We start from the raw sequence: 24,236 nt of genomic DNA on the forward strand, positions 1-24,236 counted from the left end.
CCTCAGGGAAAGTGGAATTCTGCCAACAGTAAAGGCAACTCCCCAAACAGTGCTAACGCTGAGAGGATCAAGGGAAGGACTTTGATATACACATATATGTATGGATAAAAGAGTTAAGCTACGTAACACGAAACACCAAAAATATACTTGCTGGTGCATCAAGAGTTTCTCACGAACACTCTGAAGTTAAAATCTAAAATGCTCCACTTTTTACCCAAAATATAAACTACTCAACCTCATTTTGTATTATATACTAACACAGAAATGAGTTTTTTAAAAAGGTTGGCTGCTATCTATCTAAAGCAAACAGTTTATGTTTTACACATAAAAAAATTTATTTGCATAAAAGTTTTTATGGAACTAAAAAATATGTTCTCTACAACACCAAGGCTCATTAAAATATTTTAAATATTAATATACATCTTCTGTCAGAAATACATAAAACTTTATTATATCAGTATTAAACAACAAAACCCTATTGACATACACATAAAATGTTTTACAACAGAATAACCTATATATTCAAAACACTTTCCACAAATTTTTCATTTTTATTTTTCAGGGTATTGTACAGACTTGAATGGATTGAGGATCGCTTCAATTAGGACAATCATTTTTTGTAATTCCAGTCTTTACAACTTAGTATGTATGCAATCGTACTATTGACAAAATAGAGAATGATAATATTTTCCATCTCTTAGTAATCTTGTAATGGAACAGAAAAATATCCTATGTTTGCATTTCTTACAGGAATCAGCTATTATAAAGAAACATTAGGACTTGTTTCTTCTGTCATTGATATCTGAATGCTTTTAATATACTCATCCTAAGTGTTGAATAATGGCCTACTCTGTTTACCTGGGATGTGCTACTTCTTGAACATGAGCTGATGATGTGTAGCCTTTCAAATTAATGGATGAAGTAGCTCAATCAATGTAATCCATCAATGCTTGAAGTGAGGGTAAAAGGAAGAAAACAGAAACATTTTTCCTATCAACCAAAATGCACATCCTTCTCACCCATCCATCATACAGCTTTGGAGAGCTAAGAGGAAAGAAGACATACCCAGTAGAAGATGAATCCTGAGAGAGCGAATCAGAGAGAATGGATGAAAATGCCTCACCTAAATGTGGTTCAGTACTCAAAGTTCTGCAGTCAGGTTGCCACATTTTCATTTACATTTCTATTTTCTAACTTTCTAAATTATAAGAATAATTTCAACAGATACCACACAACACATATATACAGGATATACCACAGCACTGGGCAACAACTGAAAATAGTCATGAGGTACACATGAATGTAAGGCACTTTCGCGGTTTACAAAAGTGAATGCCTCAAAGTTAGATATTTATCAAAAATGGAAAAATATCCCTATACAAGTTTATAGGAGCCCCGAAAAATCAAGTACGTATGAATCATTATCAATCTTGGCCAACATTTTGAGAGCCTTAGTGTGACTAAAGATCAGAGATATAATAGATAAATAACTTTTTCAAATTAGAGGTCTATACATCAGTGTCAGGATTCTAAAACTGCTCTCATAAAAATCTGTCTCTTCTCAGTTATTTCAGTTCTCAGCCACAGAGATGGAAGAGCAGGACAACCACTCAGTATACCACTGCTTAGATTTCATGATGATACCACACCACATCAGTTACAAAGAGACTGGAAATAATAAAGGTTTTGAGTTTGTTTTGTTATTTCCTACAAATATTATAATTAAGATAGAAACTTATTCAAACTACTCAAAAATGTAAATTTTATGTATTTTCTTGAAATCGTGAATTTTTAATTTCCAAATACAAATATTGTTGCTCTAAATAATGTGAGTTTTGTGACTCTTCAAAATTAAAAGAATGTAACCTACAATATAATGTATTTTCTTGTCTATGAGAGACCAAATGAGCTTAGGTAATATAATGCTAAAAAACTGATTTAAGGAAATAATCCATTTTTATGCCATCTTTCTCCAAAATTCTTAAAAAGCCAAATCTTCTCTAGGTCATGGTTGGTAAGGACAGGTCATTAACAAAGTCAGGGATTCAGGGCTGAGTGTGGTGGCTCACACCTGTAATCCCAGCATTTTGGGAGGCTGAGGCAGGTGGATCACCTGAGGTCAGGAATTCGAGATCAGCCTGACCAACATGGCAAAACCCCGTCTCTACTAAAAATACAAAAAATTAGCCAGGCATGGGGTGGTGGGCACCTGTAATCCCAGCTACTCAGGAGGTTGAGGCAGAATTGCTGGAACCTGGGAGGCAGAGGTTGCAGTGAGCCAAGATCGCACCATTGCACTCAAGCCTGGGAAACAAGAGCGAAACTCCATCTGAAAAAAAAAAAAAAAAAAAAAAAAAAAGTCAGCGATTTGGACAGATAAAACTGTATCTTGCCTCTTTATTCACAAAGTAAATAAGCATGGAATTTATTTTTTGTTGTTGTTTTTATTTTTTGAGTCAGGGACTCACTTTGTTGCCCAGGCTAGGGTATAGTGGCACGAACACAGCCCACCATAGCCTTGACCTCCTGGGCTCAAGCGATCCTCCTGCCTCAGCCCCCCAAGTAGCTGGGACTACAGGCACACACCATCATGCCCAGCTAATTTTTGTATTTTTTGTAGATATGGGGTTTCATTCACCATGTTGCCCAGGCTGGATTTTTTTTTTTTTTTTTTTTTTTTGAGACAAGATCTTGCTCTATCATCCAGCCTGGAATGCAGTGTCATGAACATAGCTCACTGCAGCCTGGACCTCCGGGGCTCAAGTGATCCTCTCACCTCAGCCTACTGAGGAGCTGGAACTACAGAGGCACCACACCCAGCTAATTTTGTGTAGAAACAGGGTTTTGTCATGTTGCCCAGGCTGTTCTCAAACTCCTGGGCTACAATCTACCTGCCTTGGCTTCCCAAAGTGCTGGCCATGGCCCCCAGCCTAACATTTTGAAAATTATTATTTTTTCTTGCTCTGTCACCCAGGCTGGAGTGCAGTGGTGCAATCTCAGCTCTCAGCTCACCTCCGCCTCCTCGGTTCAATTGATTCTCCTGCCTCAGCCTGCTGAGTAGCTGAGATCACAGGCATGCGCCACCATGCCTGGCTAATTTTTGTAGAAAATTATTATTTCTATGTTACATCATTTTAACAATGCAGTGGTTACCTTTGACCTAAAAATGAAAGTTTAAAAACCATTTTTTAAATTAAAGAATGCAATTAGTACATTCTTGTTGCTGACATGAAGATTACAGTGCATACCTAGCTCCTTTCATTATTTACAATTCAAATCTTTGTTGTACTTCATCTGCAATCATTCCAGAAATTGCAATGGAAGAAGTAGCAGCAGGGGAAGGTGCATTTCTCACATGAAGAATGCGATTTCCAATATCCCCAACTCCTGCATCAAATACAAAATCTTCTACCAGATTTCCATCTCTGTCCAGGGCTTGGGCTCTTACTCCAGCTGGGCCCCTGCAAAAGTAAAAGATGGGAGTCAGCTGACTCAAAGACATAGGACACTTTACAAGTCAGTGTTTCCAAAGAGTCTTAAAGCAATAAAGTATTCTTCTAAATGCACAATTATATGGAAACCCAATGAGTTTATGTTTAACCAAAGGCTGTCAGTTGTAGCCTTTCAAACCTATATTGTTAGCTTAGAGCCTAAAACCTATCACATAACAATAGTGTAATAAATGCTTATTAAAGAAATACATAAAAACAAGTAAGTTACTTGTCAATGTCTGCTCTTTCCAAAGGTAGTAGGTAAATCCACACTTAATTAGAACAGGTATATTTGTATTTAAATTTATAGAATGAATGTATTATAAAAATCAATCAATGGCAACAATAAGCCTCATCTGAGTAATACAAATCAATGAAAGCAGAGGTTATGTGTCAGTTGCATTCCTGTATCCTATTCTACTTATTTTTGTATTTTTAAAATTCATACAATTAAAATTTATGGAGAGAAATATTTGCAAATGGCAACAAGTTCTTGTTTTGCAGTTTGTTTTTAAGAGTTTACCCTTCAATATCAGGATCATCTTCAATTTCAAAAGATGATAGGAAAAGCATAAAAATAATTTAGCAGTATGTTAATAAAATGAGAGTCTTTTTTTTTTAATTGAGATAGAGTCTTGATCTGTTGCTCAGGTTGTGTACACAACCTCACCTGGCTAATTAAAGAAAATTTTTTTTGTAGAAGGTCTCACTATGTTGCCTAGGCTGGTCTCAAACTCCTGGCCTCAAGTGATCCTCCCACCTTAGCCTCCCAAAATGCTGGGATTATAGGTGTGAACAACTGTAAAGACACTGATAATCTTTATTACTTAAAATTCTATTTTATAACATTTGAGCTCACAGATTTTTGTTGTTTTTTAAAACAGTTAAAATTTACAGATGAAATTTGAATCCAGTGTTTTTGAACTACAAAAAAGCACTTCTTATGAAACTTGTCCAAGGAAGCCCAGTGTGAAAAATTCTATCTTATACACACCAGCAAGACTCAAGAAATCAGGAAACAATATTAAACATTTTTTACTAATTCTGGGACAAATCAGATAAGTACTTGCAGAAGATACAAAGAACACTATGAGGGCACTGCCCTCTAAGACTTCAGCTGGCTGAAGAAAGATAATAGTAATAGCTATTACTTAGTAAGTGCTTACTCTGTACTAGGAATTACCTCATTTAATCCTCAAAACAACTCTTAAGAGGCTGACACAGTTTATATTTGACAGCAAAGAAACACAGAGAGATTAAGTAACTTGCCTGAAATCACAGCGCTATACTATTCATTCGTAGAGAGGTAAATAAGAATTATAACAGTAAGAGTGAAAGGTTGTATGATAAAGATAAGTGATCTTACCTATAGAATCCTGCAGGGAATCTGGACAAGAGATTTTTTAGCTGTAAGAATTTCCAAGTAAGAATCAGATATGGGAGCGAGTGGAGCAAGACGATGGAAAAGAAGCCTACAAACATTAGTTCCCCTGCTAGAACACCGAATTTTAACTATCTGCACACAGAAAAGCACCGTCACAAGAACCAAGAATCAGGTGAGCAATCACAGTAGCTGGTTTTGACTTCATATCATTGAAAGAGGCATTGAGGAGGGCAGAAAAAATGGTCTTGCATCGCCAATGCCACCCCTCCCTCACCCCCTAGCAGCAGCCATGTGGTATGGAGAGAGAACCTATGTACTTGGGAAAGGGAGGGTACAGTGGCTGGGGGCCTTTACATTGAACTCGGTGCTGCCCTGTCATAGTGGAGAATAAAGCCGTGCTGGGCTCAGCCAGCGCCAGCACATGGAGGGAGCATTTGGACCTGCCCTAGCTAGACAGGAAGCATCCATCCCAGTGGTCAGAACTTGAGTTTCCCTGCAAGCCTCACCACCGTGGGGCTGAAATGCTCTGGGGTCCTAGATAAACTTGAAATATAGTCTAGGGCACAAGGACTCCAACTTCTAGGCTACTAGCACTAGGCTGGGCTTATAGTAAGTGGACTAGGGTGGCATGTGATCTAGGGAGATAACAGCTGGCATAGCTAAAGGAGTGCTTGCATCATCCATCCCCCAAACCAAGGCAGCTGCAATAAAAGTGACTCCTTTCTTCTGCTTAAGGAGCAAACAGCAAAGAGTAAAGAGGACTGTCTTACATCTTGGATTCCAGCTCAGCCACAGTAGGATATGGCACTGGGCAGAGTTGTGAGGCCCACATTATAGGCCCTAGCTCCTGAACAACATTTCTAGACCCACCCCGGGCCAAAAGGGAACCTACTGCCTTGGAGGGAAAAACCCAGTCCTGGCAGGATACATTACCTGCTGACTAAAGAGCCCTTGGGCCCTGAATAACCAGCAGCGATACCCAAGGAGTGCGTCATGGGCCTTGGATGAGACTCTGAGATGTGCTGGCTTCAGGTGTGACCCAGCACATTCCCAGCTGTGGTGGCTACAGTGAAAGACTCCCTCTGTTTGAGAAAAGCAGAGAGAAAAGTAAAGGGGACTTTGTCTTACTCCTTAGGTACCAGCTCAGCCACAGTGAGGTAGAGCAACGAGCAGGTTCTTGGGGTCCCCAAGTCAAGGCTTACACTCCTTTTTTTTTCTTTTTCTTTTTTTTTGAGATGGAGCCTCGCTCTGTTGCCCAGGCTGGAGTGAAGTGGCATGAGCTTGGCTCACTGCAACCTCTACCTCCTGAGCTCAAGCGATTCTCCTGCCTCAGCCTTCCAAGTAGCTGGGAATACAGGCACACTCCACCATGCCCAGCTGATTTTTGTATTTTTAGTAGAGATAGGGTTTCGCCATGTTGGCCAGGCTGGTCTTGAACTCCTGACCTCAGGTGATCCACCCATCTTGGCCTTCCAAAGTGCTGGGATTACAGGCATGAGCCACCACATCTGGCCCAGGCTAACACTCTTGGACAGCATTTCTAGAACTACCTGGGTCAGAGGGGAGCCCCCTGCTCTGAAGGGTAAGTCCCAGGCCAGGCAGCTTTCACCACAAGCTGATGGAAGAGCCCTTGGGCTTTAAGTGAATATTAGTGGTGGCCTGGCAGAAAGCCTGTGGACCAAAGGTGGTGGTAGCCACAGGGAGTGGCCTCTCTGCCTGTGGAAAGGGGAGGGAAGAGTGAGAAGAACTTTGTATTGTGGTATGAGTGCTAGTTATCTGCAGTAGAACAGAACATCAGGTAAACTACTAAGGTATTTGACCCCAATCTCTGGCTTCCAGACAGCATCTCTGGACATGCCTGGGGCCTGAGGAAGCTTACTGCCCTGAAGGGAAGGGCCCTGGGCAAGACCCAGTGCTGGGCTGGCTTCAGGTCTGACCCAGTGCAGTCCCAGTGGTGGTGGCCACAGGAGTGCTTGCATCACTACACCCCCCAGTTCCAGGGAGTTTAGCACAGAGAGAAAAAGACTCCATTTATTTGGGAGGAAGTAAGGGAAAAGAACAAGAGTCTCTGCCTGGTGATCCAGAGAATTCTTCTGGATCTTATCCAAGACCACTTAGGTGGTACCTCTATTAAGTCTACAAAAAACACAATGTTATTGGGCTTGTGACCCAAGTCCCTTTGAATACCTGGAAAGCCTTCCCAAGAAGGACATGCACAAACAAGCTCAGACTGTGAAGACTACAATAAGTACCCAACTCTTCAATGCCCAGACACCAAAGAACATCTACTAGCATCAACACCATCCAGGAATACATAACCTCCTCAAATAAACTAAATAAAGCACCAGAGACCAATCCTGGAGAAACAGAGATATATGACCTTTCTGACAGAGAATTCAAAATAGCTCTTTTGAAGAAACTCGAAGAAATTCAAGACAACACAGAAGGAATTCATAATTCTTTCAGATAAATTTGACAAAGGGATTGAAATAATTAAAAAGAATTAAACAGAAATTCTAGAAATGAAAAATGCAACTGACATGCTGAAGAGTGTATCAGAGTCTCAACAACAGAACTGATCAGGCAGAAGAATTTGTGAGCTGAAAGACAGGCTATTTGAAAATACATAGTCAGAAGAGACAAAAGAAAAAAGAATAAAAAACAATGAAGCATGCCCACAAGATCTAGAAAACATTCTCAAAAGGGTAAATCTAAGAGTTATTGGCCTAAAAGAGGAGGTACAGAAACACATAGGGGTAAATAGTTTATTCAAAGGGATTATAACAGAGAACTTCCCAAACCTAGAGAAAGATATCAACATTTGAGTACAAGAAGATTATAGAACCCCAAGTGCATTTAATCCAGAGACTAACTCCCAAAGGTCAAGGATAAAGAAAGAATTCTAAAAGCAGCAAGAAAAAAGAAATAATATACAATGGTGCTCCAATATGTCTGGCAGCAGACTTTTCAGTGGAAACCTTACAGGCCAGGAGAGAGTGGCATGACATATTTAAAGTGCTGAAGGAAAAAACCCTTTTACTCTAAAATAGTATATCCAGTGAAAATATCCTTCAGGCACGAAGGAGAAATACTTTCCCAGACAAACAAAAGCTGAGGGATTTCATCAACACTAGATATGTCCTACAAGAAATACTAGAGAGTGTTCTTCAATCTGAAAGAAAAGGATGTTAATGAGCAAGAAGAAATCATATAAAGGTACAAAACTTCCTGATAACAGCAAGCACACACAAAAACACAGAATAGTATAACACTATAATTGTGGTGTATAAACTTCTCATCTTACATAGGAAGACTAAATGATGAACCAATCAAAAATAGTAACTACAACAACTTTTCAAGACACAGACAGTACAATAAGACATAAAGAGAAAAAAACAAAAAATTTAAAAGCCAAGGAACAAAGTTAAAGTGTCAAGTTTTTATTAGTTTTCTTTCTGTGTGTTTGTTTGCATATGCAATCAGTATTAAGCTGTCATCAGTTTAAAATAGTGGGTTATAAGATAGTATTTGCAAGCCTCATGGTAACCTCAAATAGAAAAACATACAGTGGATACCAAAAAATTAAATAAAAAGAAAGAAAACATACCATCAGAGAAAAATCACCTTCATTAAAAGGAAGATAGGAAGAAAGCAAAGAAGGAATTGAAGACTGTAAAGCCACCAGAAAACAAATAACAAAATGGCAGGAGTAAATCCTTACTTATCAATAATAACACTGAATGTAAATAGACTAAACTCTGTAGTCAAAAGACATAGAGTAGCTGAATGAATGAAAAAACAAGACCCAATGATCTGTTGCCTAAAAGAAACATACTTCACCTATAAAGATACAAAGAGACTAAACATAAAGGGATGGAAAAAGATATTCCATGACAATGGAAATGAAAAAAGAGCAGGAATAGCTAGAATAGCTATATTGATATCAGACAAAATAGACTGCAAGACAAAAACTGTAAGAAGAGACAAAGAAGATTATTATATAATGATAAAGGAGTCAATTCAGCAAGAGGACATAATGATTGTAAATATATATGCACCCAACACTGGAGTACCCAGCTATACAAAGCAAATATTATTAGAGCTAAAGAGATAGACCCCAATACAATAATAGCTGGAGACTTAAACACCCCACTTTCAGTATTGGATAGATCTCCCAGGCAGAACCTCGACAAAGAAATGTCAGACTTAATCTGCACTACAGAACAAATAGACCTAATAGATATTTACAGAACATTTCATCCAATGACTGCAGAATACACATTTTTCTCCTCAGCACATGGATCATTCTCAGGGATAGAGCATATGTTAGATCACAAAACAAGTCTTAAAACATTCAAAAAATCTGGAATAATATCAAGCATCTTCTCTGACCACAATGGAATAAAACTACAAATCAATCACCAGAGGAATTTTGGAAACTATATAAACACATAGAAATTAAATAATATAATCCAGAATGGTATCACATCAAGTTAAAAAGCTTTTGCACAGCAAAGGAAACAATCAACAGAGTGAAGAGACAACCCACAGAATGGGAGAAAATATTTGCAAACTACTCATCTGACAAGGGATTAATAACTACAATATATAAGAAGCTCAACTCTACAGAAAAAAATTTAATAATCCAATTTTAAAATGGGCAAAATATCTGAATAGACATTTCTCAAAAGAAGACATATGAATGGCAAACAGGCATATGAAAAGGTGCTCAACATCACTGATCATCAGAGAAATGCAAATCAAAACTACAAGGAGATATCATCTCACCTCAGTTAAAATGGCTTTTATTCAAAAGACAGGCAATAACTAATGCTGGTGAAGATATGGAGAAATGGGAACCCTCATACACTGTTGATAGGAATGTAAATTAATACAACCACTATGGCCAATAGTTTGGAGGCTCCTCAAAAAGCTAAAGATAGAGTTACATGATCCAGGAATCCCACTGCTGGATATATACCCAAAAGAAAGGAAATCAGTATATCAAAGAGATATCTGAATTTCCATGTTTACTGCAGCAGTATTCACAATAGCCAAGGTTTGGAAGCAACCTAGGTGTCCATCAACAGATGAATGAATAAATAAAATGTGGTATCTATACACAATGGAGTACTATTCAGCCATTAAAAAGAATGAGATCCTGTCATATGCATCAACATAGAGGTCATTATGTTAAGTGAAATAAGCCAGGCACAGAAAGACAAATATTATCTGTTCATACTTATTAGTGGGATCTAAAAATCAAAACAATTGAACGCATAGAGATAAGAGAGCAGGATTGTTACCAGAGGCTGCAAAAGGTAGTGTGGAGTGGGGGTTTACAGGGGAGGTGGGGATGGTTAATGGATACCTCCCCCCAAAAATGGAAAGAATGAAATGAATAAGACCTAGTATTTGATAGCACAACAGGGAGACCATAGTCAATAATAATTTAATTGTACATTTAAAAATAACTAAGAGTGTAACTGAATTGTTTATAAGACAAAGGATAAATGCTTGAGGGTACGAATAACCAATTTTCCATGATGTGATTATTATGCATTACATGCCTGTAGCAAAATGTCTCATGTACCCCATAAATATATATACCTACTAGGCACCCATAAAAATTAAAAAAAAAACCTTAAAGAATCAGATATACCACATAGAACACAAAAAGAAGGGATGGGACTGAAAGCTGAAACTTCTTGGGGTAGAGATGCATATGTTTATCAGCTGGTATGTGGCCTATTTTGTATACTATTTATAGTTTATCTGAACTCATCAAAGTAGCATTTCCCCCCTCAACAACAGGACCAGCCACTGATGTTGAGTGTCCAATGTAAAACTCTGCTGTATAGAGAGTCAGTACATTCCCTTTGCTCCTTCTAGGCACATAAAGGCTAAAATTGATTAACCACAGTTAAAAATGTCTACACTTATTTATTTTTCTTACAAACAAAAATTATGTTCTCAATGTCCTCTATACTCTTGCCCACATATTGAAAACCCTACAATCTAAATTTTAAAATAATCATAATGTTTTTCTGGCCAGGCACAGAGGCTCATGCTTGTAATCCTAGAACTTTGGGAGGCCAAAGCAGGTGGATCACTTGAACTCAGGAGTTTGAGACCAGCCTGGGCAACATGGTGAAACCCCATATATACGAGAAAAAAAAAAAATCAGTCAGGCGTGGTGGTGAGTGTCTGAGTGTCTGTAGTCCCAGCTACTTGGAAGGCAGAGGTGGGAGGATCCCTTGAGCTAACAGCAGTAGATGCTGCAGTTGAGCTGTGATCACACCACTGCACTCCAGCCTGGGTGACAGAGTGAGCACCTGTCTCAAATAAATAAATAAATAATAATGATGTTTTTCTTAGGATTTCATTTTAGTTCAAACAAGTTTTTAACATGAAATGTTTAAACTACCAAATTTTTCATTCCCTTTTCAAGCACTTAAGGCAACTTCAGGGTTTTTCTTTGTAGGATTACATATGCTTTCCCCTCAGAACACTTCAAATTGAAATAAGTATTATTATTTGAAATCTCAGCCGGGAGAGGTGGCTCCCGCCTGTAATCCTAGAACTTTGAGAGGCCAAAGTGGGTGGATCACCTGAGGTCAGCAGTTCGAGACCAGCCTGGCCAATATGGCAAAACCCCGTCTCTACTAAAAATACAAAAATTAGCTGGGCATGGCGGCAGGCACCTGTAATCCCAGCTACTCGGGAGGCTGAGGCAGGAAAATCGCTTGAACCCAGGAGGTGGAGGTTGCAGTGAGCCAAGATTGCACCACTGCACTCCAGCCTGGGCAACAAGAGCGAAACTCCATCTCCAAAAAAGAAAAAAAAGAAAAAGAAAAGAAAATCTCAGGTAATATAAACCATAAATGTCTTGAGGGCAAGTATGGTGTCAACACCCCTACATCACCCACATGTGTAGATCTGTGTCTTGCACATAGTAGGTATTCAATAAGGCTAGAAACTTTAAGCTTTAAGTTAAAATTTAAAATTTCTATTCTTTTAATTTTTATTTTTAAATATATCCTGGGCAGGGTGGCTCAGGCCCAATCCCACTTTGGGAGGCCCAAGGGGTGGATCGCTTGAGGTCAGGAGTTCGAGACCAGCCTGGCCAACATGGTGAAGCCTCATCTCTAACTAAAAACATAAAATTAGCCGGCCATCGTGGCGCATGCTTGTAATCCCAGCTACTTAGGAGGCTGAGGCAGGAGAATCACTTGAACCCAGGAGGCAGAAGTTACAGTGAGCTGAGATCACGCCACTGCACTCCAGCCTGGGTGATAGAGTGAGACTCCATCTCAAAAAAAGAAAAAAAAATATGTCCAGAAACAAGAACAGGTGAGTGTGTAACTAAATACATACATTCATGAGAAGTCTTGTATTACCTTATTGTCATACGTCAAGCATTACACTACAGGTTGGGAAAACAGCTATGAAAAGCTGTAACAGGCATCTTCAGCCAGTTCCAAATATGATGGAACAATCTAGTATTTTATAAAACTCCACCGCTAATCTAAAAATATAAGTCCAGACCAGGCATAGTGGCTCATGCCTATAATCCCAATGCTTTTGGAGGATGACGCAGGAGAATCACTTGAGCCCAGGAGTTCCAAACAAGCCTGGACAATATAGGGAGACTCTGTCTCTGGGAAAATAATAACTAGGCAGGTGTGGTGGCACACACCTGTTGTTCTAGTTATTTGGGAGGTTGAGGCAGGAGGATGGCTTGAATCCAGGAGTTCAAGGCTGCAGTGAGCTATGATCACATCACTGCACTCCACTCCAGCCTGGGTGACAGGGCGAGATCCTGTCTTACAAAAAAAAAAAAAATTAAAAGCATTTTTCTAGCACATAGATTTTTTAAAAACCCAACCTGATAATCTGTCTTAACTATTAAATACATTTACATTTACTGTAATTACTGATACGTTTGATTTCTACTATATTATTTTATGCTATCTAACCTGATTTTCTAAGGTTTCTATTCTCTTTCTTCACTTATTGAATTTTCTATATTCTTTTTTTCCTTCTCTACTAAATTGGAAATCTATTTCCATCTTGTATTTAGTTTTATTTACTCAGATGGGATGCACTGTACATCTTGAATTTGAGGTCTTTTTGTCAATTCTAGAAAATTTTTAAGTATTCTCTCCTCAAAGGATTGCCTCTTCTCAATTTCTCTGTAACACCTATGAGAGATAGGCTGGAATCTTCTCAGTTTTCTTTTCCATGTCTTATTTTATTTTTGAGATGGAGTCTCACTCTGTCACTCAGGCTGGGGTACAATGGTGTCATCTCAGCTCACTGCAACCTCTGCCTCCCGGGTTCAAGTGATTCTCCTGCCTCAGCCTCCCAAGTAGCTGGAATTACTGGTGCCCACCACAGCTAGTTTTTGTATTTTTAGTAAAGACGGGGTTTTGCCATGTTGGCCAGGCTGATCTTGAACTCCTAGCCTCAGGTAATCCACCCTCCATGGGCTGGCAAAGTGCTGGGATTACAGGCATGAGCCACTGTGCTCACCCCCATGTCTTTTAACTTTTATGGATACATCTTTATCTTGCAGTATTGCTTTCTAAATTCTTCTGAGTTACCTTCCAATTTGATAATTTCCTCTTAAGATAGGTCTAACCAGCTGTCTAACCTAGTCATCTGAGGTTTTTCCTTTAATTTTTTTTTTTGAGACAGGGTCTTGCTCTGTTGCCCAGGCTGAAGGGCAGTGGTGTGATCACAGCTCATTGCAGCCTTGACCTCTTAGGCTCAAGCCATCCTCCCTCCTCGGCCTCCAGAGTAGCTGGGACTACAGGTGTGTACCATCATACCTGGTTAATTTTTAAAACTTTTTGTAGAGATAGGATCTTACTATGTTGCCTAGGCTGGTCTTGAACTCCTGGACCCAATCTTCCCACCATGGCCTCCCAAAGTTCTGGGATTACAGAAGTGGGCCACCAAGCCTAGCCTGAGTTTTAAAATTTAAAAACTGTATTTTTATTTCCAGAAATTCTCATTAGGTGGTTTCCAACTAATTTGCCTAGTCCTTTTTTCTTTGTTTTTTTTTTCCTGTTTTCATTGCCTTGTTTTTGATTAATTGAAGCATATTTACTTTACAGTTTCTATTATTACTATTACCCATAGTTGTTAGAAGTCTAATTCTGCCACTTATTTTATCTGCTGACTCTCACTTATGGTGGTTTGTAACTTCTGATTGTGAGTTTCTGTTCAGTAGGGCTTTATCTGTGGGAATCATCTGGGAGGGGTTGGATTCAGGGTGTGTCCCTCTGTAGTGGTTTTACATTTGCTTCTATTACTATCCTGAGAGCACTTTTTTTAAATGGAAAATTTTAAACACATCAAAAAGTTAAAAAAAAAAAAAGAAAAAGAAAGAAACAAAACCAACAGTATAATGAACTCGCATGTATTTATTACTCAGTTGCAACAATTATACACACACAGCCAATCTTGTTTCATCTATGTACCAGTCTAACACCAATGTCTCTCCACTGGGTTATTTTACTTTTTTTAGAGACAGGCCTCACTTCTGTCACCCAGGCTGGAGTGCAGTGGCACAATCACAACTTACTGCAGCCATGACCTCCCAGGCTCAAGCAATCCTCCCCTCTCATCCTCCTGAATAGCTGGGACCACAGGTGGACACCACCACACCCAGCTAATTGTTTTTTAAAAATATTTTTTTAGAGACAAGGTCTCACTATATTGCCCAGGCTGGCCTCAAACTCTTGGGCCCAAGCAATTCTCCCATCTCAGTCTCCCAAAGTGCTGGGATTATAGGTGTCAGCCACCACGCCCAGTCTTACTTTTTGAGACAGGGTCTTGCTCTGTCACCCAGGCTGGAGTGCACTGGCATGATCACAGCTCACTACAGCCTTTAACTCCTGGGCTCAAGCAATCCTCCTGCCTCAGCATCCAGAGTAGGTGGGACTACAGAAACATGCCATCACACCCAGCTAGTTTTTAAATTTTTGGTATAGATGGGGTCTTGCTATGTTGTCCAGGCTGGTTTGGAAATCCTGGCCTCAAGAATCCTCCTGACTCAGTCTCCCAAAGTGCTAGGATTGCAGGAGTGAGCCCACGGTGCCTGACCTATTTTAGTATTTTATAATTTTTTATTTAATTTTATTTATTTTTGAGACAGGGCTCACTCTGTTGTCCAGACTGGAGTGCAGTGGTGTTATCATGGCTCACTGCTGCCTCGACCACTAGGCTCAAGCAATTATCTTGCCTCAGCCTCCTGAGTAGTTGGGACTACAGACATGCACCACCACGCCAGGCCCTTTTTTTCCTTTTTTCTTTTTAATTTTTACTAGAGACAAGGTCTCGTTGTATTGCCCAGAATGGTCTTGAACTCCTTAGGTCAAACAATCCTGCCTCAGCCACCCAAAGTGCTAGGATTAAATGCAGGAGCCACTGAGCCCAACCATATTTTATTATTTGTTAGACATGTTGTCTTGCTAAGCTGGATTAAAACTCCTGGGCTCAAGCAATCCTCCTACCTCAGCATCCCAAGTAGCTAGGACTATATGCATGAGCCACAACACCCCCACTGAATTATTTTAAAGCAAATCCCAGATGGCATACCACTTCACTTCAATGTGTATTTGTTTTCTTTTCTTTGTTTTTTTTTTTTTTTTTTTTTTTTTTTTTTAGAAATGGGGTCTCACTATGTCATCCAGGCTGATCTCACTATGTTGCCCAGGCTGCCCAAGCAATCCGCCCACCTCAGCCTCTCAAAGTGCTGAGATTACAGGCATGAGCCACCCTGCCTGGCCTCAATGTGTATTTCTTTTAAAAAGATTCTTAAAAATTATCCAGGCGCAGTGGCTCACACCTGTAATCTCAGCACTTTGGGAGGCCAAGGCAGGTAGATCAATCACTTGAGGTCCGAAGTCCAGACCAGGATGGCCAACATAGTAAAATCCCATCTCTACTAAAAATAGGAAAAAAAAATCAGCCAGCCATGGTGGCACATGCCTGTAATCCCAGCTATTCAGGAGGCTGAGGCAGGAGAGTCACCTGAACCCGGGAAGTGGAGGTTGCAGTGAGCTGAGATTGCGCAATGCACTCCAGCCTGGGAGACAGAGCGAGACTCTTAAAAAAAAATTCTTAAAAATAATTATAAACCAATAATTGCTTAGTGTCAGTAGTCACTTTGTGGTCAAATTACCTGATTTTTAGTCTCTCTAATTTACTTGAATTAGAGGGGGTGGGGAGGGGAGGGGGGAGAAAGAAGAAGAGAGAAAAAGACAGAGAGAGAGACAGAGAGAGAGAGAGAGAGAGAGAGAGAGAGAGAGATTGATTGATTGAAGCAGGATCCAGAAATGTCTGGCTCCACTTTTTCAGTTAATTTGTTAGCTTACAGCTCCTAAACCAAGCTGGTGGTATATGTTCAAAATCTAAGCGCTTTGAGGGATTCTAGATTTTTGGGAAGATTCCTCCCACTCCCCAACCTCAAGACCAAGATAGACAAAGTTCCTTAATACTTCCCAGTGCCAAGGGGAATATATTTTTTTTCCAGACTTCCTTTCTTCTGAGGGTATAGCCTTTCAAGAGTCCCTAGGGGGCCTTACATTAGAGTCTCAGTTCCAACTTTCTACCTTGTACAGACCCAAGATTTCTTTTTCAGCACTTGGGTGGCAATTAAAATACAAGTCCCTAATGTCCTATATCTTGTTTTGTGTGGTGGATATGGTTTGTACAATTATCAAAATTTACTAAGCACTTAAGATCTACATATTTTATATGTGAGTCACACATTAATTAAAAATATAACTCAAGCCCCTCAGTTATTAAAATTAGCAAACCATCCCCACCTCTCCAAGTCAGCATCAGCACCAACTCCTTTTAGTATGAATTTTTTCTTTTTGTTTTTTGCTCTGGGATGCCCCTTACTTTCCCTTACTCTCAGCTCTATGTATTTCAAGGATGTTTATCATATTTCCTCCAGACTCTTTTTTTTTTGAGACGGAGTCTCGCTGTCGCCGAGGCTGGAGTGCAGTGGCGCGATCTCAGCTCACTGCAAGCTCCGCCTCCCGGGTTCACACCATTCTCCTGCCTCAGCCTCCTGAGTAGCTGGGACTACAGGCACCCGCCACCTTCCCCAGCTAATTTTTTGTATTTTTAGTAGAGACAGGGTTTCACCGTGGTCTCGATCTCCTGACCTCGTGATCCACCCGCCTCGGACTCCCAAAGTGCTGGGATTACAGGCGTGAGCCACCGTGCCCGGCCAGACTCTTATTAGTATTTTGTAGTGTGAAGGTTACCAAATTCTCTACACTAGTGGTTCTCAACCAAGGGAGATTTTGCCCCTGCAGGACATCTGGCAATGTCGACACATTTTTGGTTGTCACAAATAGGAGAATGAGTAGAGGCTAGGGATGCTGTTAAACATTCTACAATGGCTGGGCACAGTGGCTCACGCCTGTAATCCTAGCACTTTGGGAGGCCAAGGTGGGTAGATTACCTGAGGTCAGGAGTGTGAGACCAGCCAGGCCAACATGGTGCAACCCAATCTCTACTAAAAATACAAAAAATTAGCCGGGCGTGGTGGCAGGCGCCTGTAATCCCAGCTGCTCAGAAGGCTAAGTGAGGAGAATCACTCGAACCCGGGAGGCAGAGGTTGCAGTGAGCCCAGATGGCACTACTGCACTATAGCCCAGGTAACACTGTGAGACTCCGTCTAAAAAAAAAAAATTATACAATGAACTGGACACTCCTCCACAATAAATAATTATTTGGCTCAATATGTCAATAGCATCAAGACTGAGAAACCCTAATCTAGATCACCATAAGCCATTACAACTTTATTGTAGATATGTTTGAGTTTTGCGCCTTTGTGTTTCACACACTCTAGTTATCACTTGCTATGAAAACATCTTGCCTGAAAGTTTACTCTAGAATTCCCCATAGAAGACATTTTCCAAACTGAAAATGGGGGAATTGTGACATATATGTCTTCGTCTTTTACATCTTTACAGTGCTAACAGATACAAACTGCTGTTAGATTAACATGTCAAAATTAATCACAGAACAAATTTTTAAAGTTTAGAGCTATATATATATATTTATATTTGAGACAGGGTCTTGTTCTTTCCCCCAGGCTGGAGGACAGTAGTGCAATAATGGCTAACCGTAGCTTCAGCATCCTGGGCTCAAGGGATCTTCCCACCTAAGCCTCTCTAGTAGCTACAACTATAGGCGTGCACCACCCGCCCAGCTAATTAAAAAAAAAAAATTGTAGAGATGGCATCTCACTATATTGCCCAGGCTGGTCTCAAACTCCTGGGCTCAAGCGATCCTCCCACCTCAGCCTCCCAAAGCACTAGGATTACAGGCATGAGCCACTGTGCCTGGCCTAGAGCTAACATTAAGAGTGTTAGAGACCATCATTTAACAATGAGAAGTTTATCCAATGCAAATATTTAACAGATTATAACTTTATATTCCAATCTCATGTTCACCAGTAAATTATTGCCCACAATGCTCTGGCTAAGCAATGAGAAGTCAACCTGGGTGCCCTTCAGTGGTTACTGAAATTTAAGGACACCATCCTGGGAAACACACCCCACTGAAAGCATTGCTTCAACTATCTTTTACTATCTACTACTGCCTGATATGCTTTCATTGCAATACTAAGGGCATTATGGTTTAGTATACTGGTTGCAAGACAAATGAGACAAGGCAGGACTTAGGCTTCAAGCTGTGGAAAAGTCTATTGATCTTGGCCAGGCGCATTGGCTCACCCCTGTAATCCCAGCACTTTGGGAGGCCAAGGCAGGAGGATCACGAGGTCAGGAGATGGAGACCATCCTGGCTCTCGATGAAACCCTATCTCTATTAAAAATACAAAAATTAGCTGGGCATGGTGGTGCATGCCTGTAATCCCAGCTACTCAGGAGGCTGAGGCAGGAGAATTGCCTGAACCAGGGAGTTGGAGGTTGCAGTAAGTCAAGATCATACCATTGCACTCCAGCCTAGCAACAGAGCTAAAAAAAAAATCTATTGATCTTATTTTTATAAGCCTGAAGTCCAGTTCTACCATATGAAATCCAGTGGTCTAAAAAGTTTTCCTCAGGCTTCTATGAAAGGGTGGTAACTGAATACAGGCAGTGAATTCACTGCAACTATTTTTACACAGAATTCACTATGCTCACCTCGTTTGTTTTCCAAGGAATATTAATAGCAGTAATAGAAACCAGATTTGACCAGTCTATTTTCAGATATAAAACATCACAAGTTTGCTAAAGCAGATCACTGAAAACATAAAAGCCCTTACTTATCAGTGAGTGAAAGAAAATAATGGCTAGATATTTTTATCCCTTCTATTTCAGAAGGTGAGTAGAGGAGTGAAAGAGATAAGAGTAAAAACATTAGCTGAGTTTTAATAGTTCTTCTAAGGATTCAAACATGCTGGTCTCAGAATGATACATTAGAGTCAGATTTAAATGAGGACGCTCCCCTAAGAGAGACAGCTGACATGATTATTGCTCTCTTCACAGATACACAGTCAAGCCTGCTGACATTTTTTACCAGGCTAGTTCTGCAGCTGTTACAGAGAAAGCAGATATCTAGTGCTCAGAAGATTCATGGAGGGATGGATTGTAAATGCAGGGTGAGAGTACCTCAAAGTACACTGCTGATTAGACCTAAAGAATGGCTTGCTCGGGAAAAAAGGTGAACACTAAAAACATTACCAAAGAGGGGAAAGAATAGGTTTGGGTGGTATTAAGAATATTCTACAGACCAAGTCTAGAAAGGCTTTTATCTTTTTTTTGTGAGACGGAGTTTTGCTCTTGTTGCCAAGGCTAGAGTGCAATGGTGTGATCTTGCCTCACTGCCCTCCCTCCTTCACCATTCTCCTCTCTCCCTAGCTGGATTACAGCATGTCCCATCCGGTTTTTTTTTTTATGACGATTTTCTTTTGGTCAGGCTGGTCTGACTCCTCAGTGATCCTGCCTCAGCCTAAGTGCGGATATAGGTGTGCCCACGAAAAGGCTTTTATCTTAGATAAAGATTGCGGAGTGGCTCGCTGAATCCAGCACTTGGAGGCTGAGGCATGTGGTCCCTGAGGTCGGGAGTTGAGACCAGCTGGCTAACAGGAAACCCTGTCTCTAAAAAAAAAATAGCGACGTGGGCACATGCTGTATCCAGCTACTAGGGGAGGCAGGGAATGCTGAACCAGGAGGCGGAGGTTGCAGTGAGCTGAGATGGTACCATTGCACTCCAGCCTGGACAACAAGAGCGAAACTCCATTTCAAAAAATATATGAAAATAAAAGATGTAAGTTGTCCCTACTTTGCCCCATACCCCTGTAGCAAGGACTCTGATTGTTACCACGCTGCTTTCCACTCCTATCCTGAAAGTAGGGTCCCTGAATGCAATAAGGTCCAAGAAAGAACAAAAGAAGTAGAGAAGAAGCAAGGTGAGATGCCAGGTCTAGGAGTGTGTTTCTAACAGGTTTTAATGGAGCTGGAGGCTATCATCCTTAGCAAACTAACACAGGAACAGAAAACCAAATACCACATGTTCTTACTTATAAGTGGGAGCTAAATGATGAGAACACATGAACACAAAGAAAGAAACAACAGACACTGCAGTCTACTTCAGTGGGGAGGGAGGGAGGAGGGAGAGAAGCAGAAAAGATAACTATTGGGTACTGGGCTTGATATCTGGGTGATAAAATAATATGCACAATAAACCCCATGACATGTGTTTACCTATGTAGAAACCTTCACATGTACCCCCAAACCTAAAAGTTTTTTTTTAAGTTTTAAGAATCAATCAAAATATAATGTTTTAACGTGCTTATTACCTAATTAGCTAACATAGTGATCAACAATCTTATACAAAATTAAGGCCAAAAGGCTTTGGAATCACAAGAGTAACTGGCCAGAGAGATTTTTAAAAATTCAGGCAAGTTGTTTTTATTAGGAGTGACAGTTGACAAAAAGGCTAAGGTAGCATCACAATAAAGCTGTCATGGAGATTTCAGATTAGAGCTGTAAGGGAGTCTAGATAATTATAAATGGACCAGTACTAAGGTCCATGATGTAGCAATGCCCAATAAATGCACTGCAAAGGGAATTCAACATGTTGGGAAAGCGAGCAAACAAAAATTCAGTGCATACGCAGACTGACTCCGAAATGGTGCTTACTAATCACCAAGTCAGACCCACCTCTCAAGTTCACATAGGCTGGGACTGTATTTACACTCCTTATCCCTTTTCCTTACCTAAGTATATCACTGATAGTAATTTCAGGGATGAATTTTTGAAGATACTTCACTGTTGCACCAAGAAAACACGCTTTATACATTTCAGTAACTCCATAGGAAAAATTCTGGGATGCCAGTTTAATCAAGCCACTGAAAACAGAGAAAAAAATATCTTTATGAGAAAGGAATTCTTTATTACTGTAAAATATCTTTATAATTATTAGATTCTTTTTTTATGTCATCACAAAAATCTAGGCAAAGTCAGAAAAACAACACATTAAAAGAAAATCAAGGCCAGGAGTGGTGGCTCACGCCTGTAATCCCAACACTTTGGGAAGTCAAGGCAGGCAGATCACTTGAGGTCACGAGTTTGAAAGCAGCCTGGCCAACATGGCAAAACCCTGTCTCTACCAAAAATATAAAAATTAGACAGGTGTGGTGGTGCACGCCTGTAATCCCAGCTAATCAAGAGGCTGAGGCAGGAGAATTGCTTGAACTCAGGAGGCAGAGGTTGAGTGAGCTGAGATCGTGCCACTGCACTCCAGCCTGGGCTACAGAGAGAGACTCTCTCTCAATCAACCAATCAATCAATGAATCAATGAAAATCAACTTTTGGCCAATATCAGAGGAAACCTCATCAGCTCAGGAGGTAAACAGAGCTGGGCATGGTGGTGTGTGCCTGTAGTTCCAGCTACTAGGGAGGCTGAAGTGCGAGGCTCGCTTAAGCCCAGGAGTTTGAGGCTGCAGTAACCAATGATTGTGCCACTGCACTTCAGCCTGGGCAACAGTGAAACTTTGACTCAAAAAAAAAAAAAAAAAAAAAAAAAAATACAGAGGTAAACACCCTCTAAACTCAAATTCCCAAGGAGTGCTGGTTTCAAACTGGAACTCTATAAAGCCTGCCAACATCGAGGCTTTCTAATGGAAATATTACATGCCTTCAACACACCTAAAAGGCAGGGTATGAAAGAAATGGGACATCTACCCTAGTTTTCTTTAGTCAGCCAGAGGTAAAATACTTTAGTTGTTTAGGCAGGGTGTGGTGGCTCATGCCTGTAATCCCAGCACTTTGGGAGGCCAAGGCAGGTGGATTGCTTGAGCCCAGGAGTTCGAGACCAGCCTGTGTAACATGGCGAAACCCTGTCTCTACAGAAAACACAAAAATTATCTGGGCATGGTAGCATCTGCCTGTAGTTCCAGCTACTTGGAGGCTGAAGTGGGAGAACTGATTGATCCCAGGAGGTTGAGGCTGCAGTGAGTGACAAAGTGAGACCCTGTATCAAAATTACAAAACAAAAAACCAAAAAAAACTTTAGTTGTGATTTTCAAGTGAGACTCTGCAAAGCCTAGATGCATATATGTATATATTTTTACAAGTACACGTGCCAGGAAGCTCCATCCTGAACTTTCTGTTTCAGAATCCATAGAGGGTGAAACTCAAGTATAGCTTTAAATCTAGTGATTTAAACATGAAAATCTAGTGATTTTCATGTGAAACCCTTTAGAGAGAAACATTATTAAAAGGACCAAATTAAATACCTAATTCAGTTATTTCTTACAATAGTAAAGAATCTGCATCTTAGGTCAACACAATCGTATTGTTAGTTTCCTACACAAGGAAATTACTTTGGTCATCAGTAATTTCTCCAGTGGCTTACAAAATGATGGAGACTGGCTCGAAATGATTTCATTAAAATAGCCATCTACTGATTTTGAGACAATCTATTCCCACCCCCCCCAATAAAACTAGAAAGTTAGCAATACAAGATTTGGATTGCCAGATATATGAATGACTCTTGGCCTTATCTTCTATTTATTTTTTATTTATTTTATTTTTTTATTTTTTGAGATGGAGTCTTGCTCTGTCGCCCAGGCTGGAGTGCATGGCAGAGATCTCGGCTCACTGCAAGCTCTGCCTCCCGGGTTCACGCCATTCTCCTGCCTCAGCCTCCCAAGTAGCTGGGACTACAGGTGTCCGCCACCATGCCTGGCTAAGTTTTTGTATTTTTAGTAGAGACGGGGTTTCACCGTGTTAGCCAGGATGGTCTTGATCTCCTGACCTCATGATCCACCTGCCTCGGCCTCCCAGAGTGCTGGGATTACAGGCGTGAGCCACCGTGCCCAGCCAGCCTTTTCTTTTTAACCCTGGCTCATCAGAATTTTCTTGAAGTAGTTAAAATGTTATGCTTATTCCAAAAAGCTTTTTTTTTTTTTTTGCTACCCCATCTACTCCAAAGCTTTTAATTTGGATTAATACAAAATTCAATATACCAATCACAAATATGGGGATTTACCCAGTAAGTAGAATATCAAGAAAGACAAAACTTCCCACATTGAAAATATAAGCATATAAAATCATTTTTAAAAATAAATAATGTTACCTATTGATAATTATATCCATAACATCTGTGGCACTGAAGTCAAAGGGTCTGTAACCCTCTCGTTTAAAGGCAAGAACTGCATTAGGACCTAGCCAAATACTGCCATCCATCCTTGGTGTGAAGTGAACTCCTAGGAAAGGAAACCGGCTATCTGGGACCTATAAATTTAACATAGTAAATAACAGCCTCATTTCACATTCCATGTTATCAGAGATGCAAACATTCAATTGGTAACATAAAACACTTTCTTCCCATGCATTTAATTTGTATTGTGAGCTGTACTCAGATATACTTTTCCATTAACATGCTTCTGCTCAGAAATGCATACAAGAAACCCTGAAGCTGGCTGGGCACGGTGTCTCACGCCTGTAATCCCAACACTTTGGGAGGCTGAGGCATGAGGATCACTTGAGATCTGGAGTTCAAAATCAGCCTGGCCAACATGGTGAAACCCCGTCTCTACTAAAAATATAAAAATTAGCCTGGCGTGGTGGTGTGCACCTGTGATCCCAGCTACTTGGGAGGCTGAGGCATGAGAATCACTTAAACCCAGGAGGTGGAGGTTGCAATGAGCCAAGATCATGCCACTGCACTCCAGCCTGGGCAACAGAGTGAGACTCTGTCTCAAAAAAAAAAAAAAAAAAAGAAACTCTGATGCTATTAACACTAACACATTGTTCCATCTATGCATCTTTCTGGGTAAAGGAAAAAAAAAAGATGAACTGTCTTACTTCGGGCTA

At 40.3% G+C, this 24,236-nt stretch overlaps 1 protein-coding gene across 2 annotated transcripts in view; it reads right to left on the bottom strand.

The window, feature by feature from the left end:
* Positions 1-426: 426 nt before the first annotated feature.
* The window catches only part of L2HGDH (L-2-hydroxyglutarate dehydrogenase), a 67,131-nt gene continuing 43,321 nt past the window's right edge, over positions 427-24,236 (bottom strand). Inside the window, exons 8-11 of one of the 2 annotated variants that reach the window (XM_030810184.1) lie at positions 23,497-23,654; positions 21,134-21,265; positions 3,249-3,461; positions 427-2,329 (exon numbers count right to left, since the gene is read on the bottom strand). In XM_030810184.1, coding sequence (XP_030666044.1) covers positions 3,266-3,461; positions 21,134-21,265; positions 23,497-23,654 — 486 coding nt within the window. In that variant the 3' untranslated portion in view covers positions 427-2,329; positions 3,249-3,265. Of the gene's footprint in view, positions 2,330-3,059; positions 3,462-21,133; positions 21,266-23,496; positions 23,655-24,236 lie in introns of those variants that run through there. The other variant, XM_030810188.1, reaches the window with a different exon arrangement.

The sequence above is a fragment of the Nomascus leucogenys genome, chromosome 1a (genome assembly GCF_006542625.1).
Source record: "Nomascus leucogenys isolate Asia chromosome 1a, Asia_NLE_v1, whole genome shotgun sequence".
NCBI classification, from domain to species: Eukaryota; Metazoa; Chordata; class Mammalia; order Primates; family Hylobatidae; genus Nomascus; species Nomascus leucogenys.